At 36.4% G+C, this 10,767-nt stretch overlaps 1 protein-coding gene across 1 annotated transcript; it reads right to left on the bottom strand.

Moving 5' to 3' along the window:
* Positions 1-4,376: 4,376 nt before the first annotated feature.
* On the bottom strand, positions 4,377-9,318 carry LOC107774620 (uncharacterized). Its single transcript, XM_016594210.2, has 2 exons — positions 8,561-9,318; positions 4,377-4,860 (listed from the first exon to the last, which is right to left on the bottom strand). Exons 1-2 carry the CDS (start codon positions 9,150-9,152, stop codon positions 4,520-4,522), a joined length of 933 nt encoding a protein of 310 aa, XP_016449696.1. The 5' UTR covers positions 9,153-9,318; the 3' UTR covers positions 4,377-4,519.
* Positions 9,319-10,767: the final 1,449 nt, after the last annotated feature.

Raw genomic sequence — 10,767 nt, 5'->3', positions numbered from 1 at the left:
TCTCTCTTTTCTCTACTACTACTACTTGTGCTACTGCTTTGTCTAGCCGGCTGAAAGCCAAAGCTAGACTATGGAATCTTGCTTATTTCCTTCTTTCTGCACTTTGCTTCTCTATTGGTATGTCCTAGTAAATCTTCAAGCATCAACAACAACATGTTTCTTTAGCTATTTCTGTTTCCTTCACTCTTGCCTGCTTCTGCTTATGTTTATGCAATCAAGTTACATTACTAAGCATGCTGTAATCTGCTCCCTCCCTTTCTAAATTAAAAATGTTCCCTTATGTATGTACTCTGTCAGTCACTTGTTATGTGATTTGCTGACATATGAATCCCAAACCCCCATATCCCCCTATGTGTTTGTGTTCTCTGGCTGGTTTGTAAACATGTCAGCATCATCTATTATTGTACATGACCAAACCTAACCCTTTCTGGGGTCATATGCTTCATACAATGTATTCCCAAAACTCCTGACCCCTTTGTGTAACTGCTGATTCTGTGTAGTTTGAGTTTTATTACTACTGTTTTCAAATCACTCTTACCACTTACTATTTTCAACCCAGTTTTAAATAATCTCTGTACTCTGCACTTCCACTATATTCTTAGAACCTACGTTCTGCCCTTCTTGTGTGAGCCTTGCCTTGGGACCCTTGAGCTCCCTCTAAACTTGGACACATAAGGGTTGGCCCTTCCACACTGCACTCATCTCTATCTAGTTATGCAAACCTGGGTGTAAGCACTGGTCGGGGTCCCTTGAGACCCTTAGGGAACTTTGACATACCCAGGTCTGAGAAAGGCTTTGAAACAAGTGGCATTTGAGGTGGTTTATTCCATAACTCAGAGAGGAAGTCAGAATCAGGCTTCCTATGGTTATAACTTCTTATTTTACACTTTCCTGATGTAATTCAGTATTTGGGGGTTGGCTAGTGAAAAGGTATAGGGTAATTATTCATGTTTTAGCTATTAGAAGGGTAGAGAACATGCTTATAGGATATGTTCTATTTTAATTCAAGTTCTGCATGGTTTATTTTCACACAGATAGAGATCATGCCTATAGGAATTTCGCTTTAATCAAATAAATCCTACCTACTTCACTGCATGTTCCATGCTTATATAATCAAAATCAGTCGTTAACATTTAGATACCATGCTTATAAGAATTAAAATCAGCTATAATAGAAATCATACCTATATGATCTAAAACCAGTATAGTTAAAATCAGTTTGACTCGTACTGTTCCAAATTAGTTTAAACAACCTACTCCTTTTATTAATACGGTCTAGAAAGCATGCCTATAGGATCCAAATCGCCTGTTTAAATTAACCATTGCTCTGTTGCATTCTTAATTAGTGATAGATATCATGCTTATAGGACATCACCAATACACACTTAGGCAAGTCTTAGATAATTGCTTAATAAAACTGGATTCGCCTTTGTTTAATTAGCAACTGCTACAACCAGCAGGCAGGCCTAATTTTGACTTCTTATCTGAGTTATGTAATAAATATGGTCTGTTTCAACAATTAAAACATCCTGCCTTAGTACTTTAAATTCTGACCCTAACTGTGTTTAAGTCATGCCATTTACGTGCATTGTATGCGGAGGTATATATAAGCCTCTTATTTGTTTATATGTTTCCCCTAATATGCAGTCCTACGTGTTTTGTATGTCGCCTTAGACTTTTTACCTTTAAAACCCAAAAGTCAGCCTAAAACCCTCCCTCTTATAGGAATAGTAGTCCTAAATTCCTCCGGGACTGATAGAAATGGGATGGGTAATAGCATGCAATAGAGGTCGAGACCAATCCGCGCTTTAATACCTTAACGGGGTGAGAAGGGTAGATATAGGATATGATGACCGGTGCGCTAATACCATGTGTATCCCCTCTTCTGAGGAGTGTCATACCGGGTATCGCATTGATGTGATCCAATATTGTAAATAAACCTAGGACCCCCTCCTCCCTTTTATATTCTCAAGTGTTTGTAGAGCTGTAACTTCTTTTCAAAATTCGCCTTTTAATAATTGTTTTCAAACTCTTATGTATTTAAACTTAATCTCCTACTATTTGAGCCTATATTTGTCTATCTGCTAATTGTACAAATTCACAAAAATTGTCTGGCTGGGAACCACACTAGTGGATCCTGAGGGGTGCCTAACACTTTCCCCTTAGGATAATTTCAAGCTCTTACCCTGCCTCTGGTTATCAAACAAACTTAGAAATGAACCTTATAGGTGTCCTAATGCACCTTAAATCATTAGGTGGTGACTCTCCAAATGCAAACCTAGTTCCCAAAAGGAATGAGCTGTCATACCCCAAAAATGTCATAAACCCGATTTTCCAATGCAAAGAGGGAAAAAGGGGGAGCGACATGGATATGATGTCTCTTTTGCAAATAGGAAGTGGTTTGTAGGTTCTCAATTCTGCGTAAAGGGAAGCACAGGTGAAAGGTCACACATGCGAGGTTTGGGTCGCAGATGCAAGTAGAAAACCTAGCTTGGGACTCCGCATTTGCAGAGTGTGTGGCGCAGATACAATGGGTTTTTCTCACCTGCAAAGCCGTAGATGCACAAGGTTCTTTGTAGATGCGATGGATGGCAGTTTGAGTGGAGTTTGTAGATGCAATATTGGGCTCGAAAATCTGATTGTTTTCAATGCGAATGCGAGGATGCCTGGCAGGGGTATATGTTCAAGGGTTAGCTTCATTTTATCATATTTTGAGATCGAGAGTTCGGATTGGAGTGATTTTAAAGGTGTTTTCACCAACATAATTTGGGTAAGTATTCTTCACTCTAATTTAATTTTTATACACGATTCTACCTCCAATTTTGGCGTTTGATTATTGAAGTTAAGGAAGAAGTTTTGGAATTTTTGTCTACACTTTAAAAGAGTGTATTTTGGGTCTTGACCATTGATTTGGATCTAGATATGGAAACTAATTATATTTTGCACTCAACAGATTATGGGTCATCGGATTTTGGTATTGAGTTCGAATTTCGGACGTGCAAACCCGGGTTGGCTTTTTGGAAGTTCATTAAAGATCAAAGCTTTATGCGTTGGGATCACTTTCTATAGCATTGTTTGACTTTCTTGGATGATATTTGGCTTGAATTTGCATGATTGGAGGGCTAGAGTGAGGTTTTCGATACGATTTGTGGTTGGAGCTATCCTTGGAAGAGGTAAGTTTCTTGACTAACCTTGTTAAGAGGTAAACCCTTATGATTTGACTTGATTGCTATGTGTTTAAGGTATAGGGATAGTGTACCTACATGGTGGAGAGCGTATATGCACACACAAAGTTTTATTATGCCCAGTTGCTATTATGTCCCTCTTTGCACTTGAATTTTTTATCGTCCCTCCAGAGTAAGATGATTACCTATATTACTTTGGGCCTGTGAGCGTGGTATGTACATGGATTTTATACTGGGTCGATATATGGATTTTGTATTGGGTTATTGTGATACATGGATTTTGTATTGAAATACATGAATCTTATGTCAGGGTACGTAGATCTTATACCGGTTTGAGCATGAATTCATATTCTTGATTCAGTTAAAAGCACTTATATAAATTCTAGCTATTACATGTCAAGTATACATGCTAGTTGGGAGCCTCGACTTTGTTGATTGAAGCATGCTTGTTTACTTGCCATACTTGAGCAATGTTATGATTATCTATTGAATTGGAAAAGCATGCTTTAGGTCTTTTGGTTGCTTTTATATCTTGACACTTGTTGATCATGGGGATAATTAATGTTCCATCTCTAGGCTTGTTGTTATTTCTATGTATTAGGATACATCTAGCTTCACCACTACTTCTTCAAGGTTAGACTTGATATTTACTGCGTACCGACTGTATTATATTCATACTACCTTTCTGCATATTTTGTGCAGGTTTCGAGACTGGTATTGCGGTACCCTTTGAGCTGAATATGAGAGCATTATTGGAGACTTCGTGGTGAACTGCTATACTGTTTCGATCCGCAGCACGTGGAGTCCCCGTCAATTATTTTGCATGTTATCGTATCACAAAAGCAGATGCTAAATATACTCCCTCCGTTCTAATTTATGTAAACCTATTCGATTGGGCACGAAGTTTAAGAAAAAATAAAGACTTTTGGAATCTGTGGTCCTAAACCAGTCAAAAGAGGCCCAGAATATTTGTGTGGTTATAAAAGCTTCTCATTAAAGGTAGAACTGTAAGTTTAAGCTAAATTGTTATTAAATTTAGAAAGGGGTCATTCTTTTTGGAACGGACCAAAAAGAAAATAGGTTCACATAAACTGGAAGAGAGTGAAAATTTAAAATAGATAAATTTAAGGTTCACTCGATCGGTAATTTAGGTTAGGTGTTATCACCCAATTTTTGGGGCGTGGTAAATAAGCCCAATAGATGCAATATTTATTTCGAAGTAATGATTAATATTCAATATTTATATATATATATATATATATGACATAAAAGGACTAACTAATCAAACCGAAAATAATAAAAAAAAATAAAACGAAAACACTACTCTTGTAACTTTTAGAAGTAAAGCCTTTTCTTACATGCTATAAACGGTAAAGTACGCAAGAAAACTTGATCCATTTCTTTGACGAGCTCTTCAATCAAGTCCCTGCAAATTTGATCTTGTAAGACAAGCCCTATTCTTCCTGTCTCTCTCTTTTGCCCCCAGGCGATGTCATTGCACACTTCCTCCACACTTTGAATCATGGCTTTGCTGCAACATATTGGCGAAGTTGTAGCCGCTGTCTTCATGTGAAATGGCTCGTTGTTTGTAAATTTCTTGATAAAATCAACAGTTTCATATGCCTTCAGCTTATTGATCCTTCTCAATGGATTCCGTTGTTGTGTACTGATGCGCCCTTCAAAAATGAAAAAGGAAATTTACGATGGTGTAATTACGTATAATAGTGTTAATTATTCGCCTTTGCTAAACATGTGTAAAAATAATCTACCAAAAAGTTAGAAACTATTTTTGGCGGTTTTGTTGATCTTACCGGTAATATTGGAAACGTACAACAATAACAACCACAAACCCAGTATAATTCCACGGGTAAGATCTGGGAAGGATAGTGTGTACGCAGCAACAAACACAATTTAATCCCACAGAAAAGGTCTGGGAAGGATAATGCGTATGCAGATCTTACCTCTACCTTGTGAAGATAGAGAGGTTATTTCAAATAAACCATCAACTCAAGGAACAGTAAATATAAAAGTAACAAATAGTAGTAACAACAATATAATAGGAACAAGGGGCACAACATGCAATATAAAGAACGAGGAATAAGAAAAATACAAAAATAGTACCAGTACTACTGATAAGACTAAAATACTTACAACTATTTGTCAACCTTCCACCCTTACTTTCGACCTTCACCCTTCCCTATCGAGGGTCATGTCCTTGGCTGGAGCAATGACATATCTTGCCTAATCGCCTCACCCCAACACTTCTTTGGCCTACCCTTCCCTCCTTTAGACCCGCAATGGTCAACCTCTCACACCTCCTAACCGGGGCATCTATGGCTCTCCTCTGCACTTGCCCAAACCATCTCAGCCTCGATTCCCACAGTTTGTCCTCCACCAAGGTCACACCCACCTTGTCCCTAATAACTTTGTTCCTAATTTTATCTTTCTTGGTATGCCTACACATCTATCTCAACATCCTCATTTCAGCTACCTTCATCTTCTCGACATGAGACTTCTTAACGGGCCAGCACTCCGCCTTATATAACATCGTCGATCTAACCACCACTCCGTAGAACTTGCCTTTTAAGTCTTGATCGCACATTCTTATCACACAAAACTAATATTGGAAACGTATATTTACTAAATAATTTTTTTTTTTTTGTACTTTTGCTACAAATACTCACAAATTCCAACCAAATATAAAAATAAATAACTAGTTTTACCAACTGATTTTTTCGTTAGTAAATTAACCAACAAAATAACAATCGAATGTGGGTCGTACATTTATCAACAAAAACCTCCATCTAGTAAAGAAAATTATCAATGAACTTATATGCAATTTATTGAGTGATCATTCGTTGCTAAATTTAGCTAAGGTATTCAGATCCGTTGGTAAATACTAGCAACGAGCTTTTTTTAGCAATAAATAAATTATCAAGCGATTTAGCGATTACAAACAGATTTATCCATTTGTATATGAATTACATTATCAATTAGCGTTTCTCCTTAATCTAGTAGCGATGTATATTGCTAATAAATATATCGGAGCAAAGATTCTTTGGTCCAATAAATGGCAAGCGTGGAAAATAGCATATTAACATACTACACTAAAATTCTATCAAGTTCTCTACTCTCTCTAGTACTCTACATTGTTGTTCACTATTAATCCGCTAGAATCAAGAATAAGAATTACTCTTATCACACTGTTGTTATCATTTCTGTCGTTATTATCACTACTTTACTTCATTTGCTCCTTTTTCATACCATCGAAAGATTGGTCTAATTTGGTTTAATCACGTCGCTTGAAACGTAAATCTCATTAATTTAATTTTTATATATCTAATCATCAAAATTTAGGTTAAACACGGGATACACTGATCTCACGTATCAAGGACTAGTTATTATATCAACCTCTAATCTCCTCTTATCATATAGTCCTACCATTGTTCATGACATAAACTATAAAATGTGAAAGGAAAGTTTAAAATATAAAAGAAGTATAGGTAGTGGAACGTGGACCCATAAGTTCTGAGAAAGTGGAACTGCGTATTACCAAAAGTAAGAAGATTGAATAACACATTTGCTTTGCTTTTAAAATTTTGGGGAGAAATATCTTTTTTACATGCTCTTTCTCATCATTTCTTGACTGAATCATGACTAATTATTGCTATTATGTGGAGGTAAACAATTCTAGCTTTAGCAAAAGATTTCATGGACCACGGCCCCCTCATAGATCTTGAGACCGTTGCCAAAGATAAATTCATATTCTACGTACTGCTATTTTTTTTCTTTTTGTTAATTCTATTCAATGTAATAAAAGATCAAGAAGTGACAAATGTCGTAAGGAGGAAAAATATTAGTAAATGCAACGAACTTATCCTCTTGGTATGTTTGGTACGACAAAAAGAGTTTTACTTGATCGATTTATTTTCTAGTATCAGGTAGCTGTAATTGTAAAATGGTTTTATCAAGAAAAAACATTCTATTAACCAAAAAGGATAAAATGGCGTCTACCATTTATGACAACCAAAAAGGTCTCTACACCATCGAAGATGCGGTGGAGCAGATGTGTCGAGTTCGAGCCCTGGGTATGGAAATTCTTGGTAGGGAGAGCTTTCTTCCGAATGGTGCCTTACGCGGCGCGAATTTAAATATAGTCGGGCTCCAATGCGAGTACCGAATACTAGGTGAGAAACCAAAAAAAAAGGTCTCTACAAGTGTCATAACGCTTACTCCATATCACTTGCTTAACTTTAATAAGATAGTATTGTCAACCTAATTTAATCCTCAGAATTATCACCATAACTCCACTATTTTCGATTCTATATGTTGAAGGAGTACCCTATGTCATACTCATACACAGTATACTTATTCAGAAGACAATTAACAAAGTAAAAAGTTTTCCTCCTACAGAACACACTTTTTAATAATCGTTTTTTTCAACCTTAAATTAATTTAAATTCTGGTCACAAAGGGAGTGAAAGCTTCCTTTGAATGCCAAAGGTGATATAATGACGAACTGGTCCATGCTCGTCATGATATGATTGTTTTCCATTACTTTAAGAAATTCTAAGATATACTAGGATAACTTTACGCACGAATATAGCAGTTTGTCTCCACTTCAAGGGAATGTACTTGTGGAAATTCCCAATCCCAAAGATACGGATACTTTAATTTCTTTCAACAAAAATTAAGAAGTAAATATATATTCCTTCCGTTTCAATTTATGTGAACCCATTTGACTGAGCACGGAGTTTAAGAAAAGAAAGAAAATTTTTAATCTTGTGGTGTAAAATGAGACATATATTTTGTGTGGCTATAAATCATTGTGTAAAGGTAAATTGTTTCCAAATAAGGGAAGGGGTCATTCTTTTTGGCACGGACTAAAAAGGAAATAAGTTCACATAAATTGAAACAGAGGGAGTATATATATATATATATATATATATATAAGTTCCTTCTTTTGGTGATTGTTTCTCTATTTCTCAAAGAATCCAAGGATTTTCTTCTTTATTTTTATATCGTATGATTTTATGCTCTATCCGTAACATTTTAAGTGTCCTATGTATGAGAATGGGTTTTCAGTAGAAGGGAAGACTATCTTTTCCTTTTCCTCCTTGTTTTTTAGGCATGAAACTTTTCACACTAAGATACTAAAGGTTAATTAAAAAACGAGAAATATAAAAAGAAAGAAATTTGATTATTATTTTACGTACAAAAAGATGTTATGAAGTCGATTTGCACTATATGATCAAATTTAATCATCAAGTACAATCGAGTTCAATGTATATTTACATATTTTGTAAATGAGAATTAGTTGCATGAATTATTATAGAAAAAGTAAAAATGGAAAAGCAAAGCAAGAAGAAAACGTACCACTATCTTTAACTTTGGCGAAAGGTGACCGAGTTAACTCGTCGAACGCGCAGACGCGACCAGGCCGGCGTCTCTTCTCCATTGAATCACCACTTTCGCTAACCCTTTCTGGTGACTGTATAATTTTCCTGATCGACTCTAAATCGTCATTGCACTTCGCCAAGGCTTGTAAAAGCTTCCTTCTATTTATCTCATTGGAGTCGTCCTCGGCCCTATAATCAGCTGGTGGAGGGATTTCCTCCAACCCCATCAGCCGTGCCACTAATGCTGGCTCTTTTTTTACTTTTCCCGGCGAGTTATTCGGCGTTCGCCGGATGTCTGGTGATTTTATGGGACTTCTTGGTACCTTTAGGTGATCTTTTTCATGTTTCCCTACTACTTTTTGTGGTGAAGACTCTCTTCTTGGTGATGAACCGTAGCTTTTCCCTTGCTTTCTTCCAGAAGTGAGGCGTTTGGTTTTGTTTTGGTATTTGGAGATAATCTGAAAGATGCCTGACATGCATCCAATAGACTTAACAACATGGTGATTTTCTGGTGGGGGTGGTTTTTGGCGACGAGCCGATGCCATTAAGGAATCTTGCCTCTTTAGCATTATCTGCTCCTCCTTGTTCTACTCTTCTTCTTTTTTGGGTGTCAGAGCTATATAACTTTTTTTTGTTGGGAAAACGGTAGAAAAGATGAACACAAAACTAGAAGGGGTTGGTTAAAAGATAGATGAACGCAAAGGACTTCTTGAGGGTAGTCGAAGGAAGTCACTTAAGCTTTCTTCTGGTCGCAAGTTCAACATTTATGGAATAAAGTTAAGACGTAAAAATTGCACAGGCACTCTATTTGGTCGCCCTCATTTAACCTATACTCATTTTTTTAAAAATTTTTAGTTTGTATCCACTTTTTAAATAATTTCAGCCACTTTCTTCTCCTCCTTCATCTTCTTCTTCTTATTATTTCTTTTGCTGCTGTTGGTACTACTATGGAACTTCAGTTCATGGGATGATTACCATAAATATGAGCTATAAAATTGAAAAGTAGGGAGCCCAATTATTCTTATGTGAAATTTTTCCTATTTTATCTGCTTTGGATTGGATTGTGCATAGATAGATTTGTTAGATGATAACAGTGAGACCGTTCGACGGTCCTTCCATTCTAAGCAAATTTATCCAAAAGTTCGCGATAAGCACCATGGAGTTTATGAAATCATTTCTAGTTTTCTTTTTCCCTTTAGAGTACGACTTTATTCTTCTTGTTTTTAGTGTGCTGCTTTACTTGGACTTGCCAAAAGAAATGGTGCTTCTATCTGCTTTGGATTGGATTGTTCATGCTGAAGTTAATCAAATATAGAACAAGAACTTCAGCTCTCCCTAGTTACAAAACAGAAACTTCAGCTTTAGAGCTGAAGTTCGCCAGTTACAAAACAAAAACACAAAAACAAAAACTTCAGCTATAGAGCTGAAGTTCGCGAGTTACAAAACAAAAACTTCAGCTCTAGAGCTGAAGTTCGCCAGTTACAAAACAAAAACTTCAGCTCTAGAGCTAAATTTCAGGCTCGGCTACTAGAATGCTGAAGTTTTGCGTGATTGCCTTTGCTACTTCAGCTCCGGATGCTGAAGTTATATGAAAAAACAGGTACGCTTGTAATTATTTTTGCAAAACGGGCACAAGTTAAAACGTGACACAAAAAGCGGGTATAGATGCAAATGTCCCAGTTCAGATAGCATAATGTTTTGCTATACACTAGTAAAACGAGCCAGTATAGCGTGGACAAATTGTTGGCCCAAGTAAAGGTAAAGTTCCTGATCATGATCGAAAAGGGTTCATATTGGATAAGGAGAAAGACCCTTACTCAAAGAGAACACGGTTTAAGAAAACGATAGAGTTAAGAGTATGAGATTAACTAGAACTCTTCCAATATGGAAGAGTAGCATCCGCATCCTAGTCATTCTCTAATTACTAACTCATTAAATATCAGTGTTGTTCTCTTTTACAGGTAATGCACATAAGTAGAAGTTAAACATGAATTGAGAGCAAAATAGCAAGGCAATTTTGCAAGCAATTTATGTGTGATGCAAGCATGCAAACCTAAAGCTACTTGAACCAGACAAAAGAACCAGTTCCAAGTGTCTGTCCTTTTATTCTAGTTCATTTTTAGTAGGTGATTTTACATTGTATTTTTCAGCTTATTTAGAAGCAATTGTATTAGGTACGTAGAG

The sequence above is a fragment of the Nicotiana tabacum genome, chromosome 11 (genome assembly GCF_000715075.1).
Source record: "Nicotiana tabacum cultivar K326 chromosome 11, ASM71507v2, whole genome shotgun sequence".
In the NCBI taxonomy this organism is placed as follows: Eukaryota; Viridiplantae; Streptophyta; class Magnoliopsida; order Solanales; family Solanaceae; genus Nicotiana; species Nicotiana tabacum.
The sequence above is the reverse complement of the archived record's forward strand: the minus strand, read 5'-3'. Positions and strand labels throughout refer to the sequence as shown.

Bases quoted from the DNA above. Each gene is read 5' to 3' on its own strand.
- LOC107774620 (XM_016594210.2), bottom strand. From the start codon at position 9,152: ATGCTAAAGAGGCAAGATTCCTTAATGGCATCGGCTCGTCGCCAAAAA. The intron at 4,861-8,560 runs GTACGTTTTCTT...TCATTTTTGAAG, and splicing joins CGCCAAAGTTAAAGATAGTG to GGCGCATCAGTACACAACAA.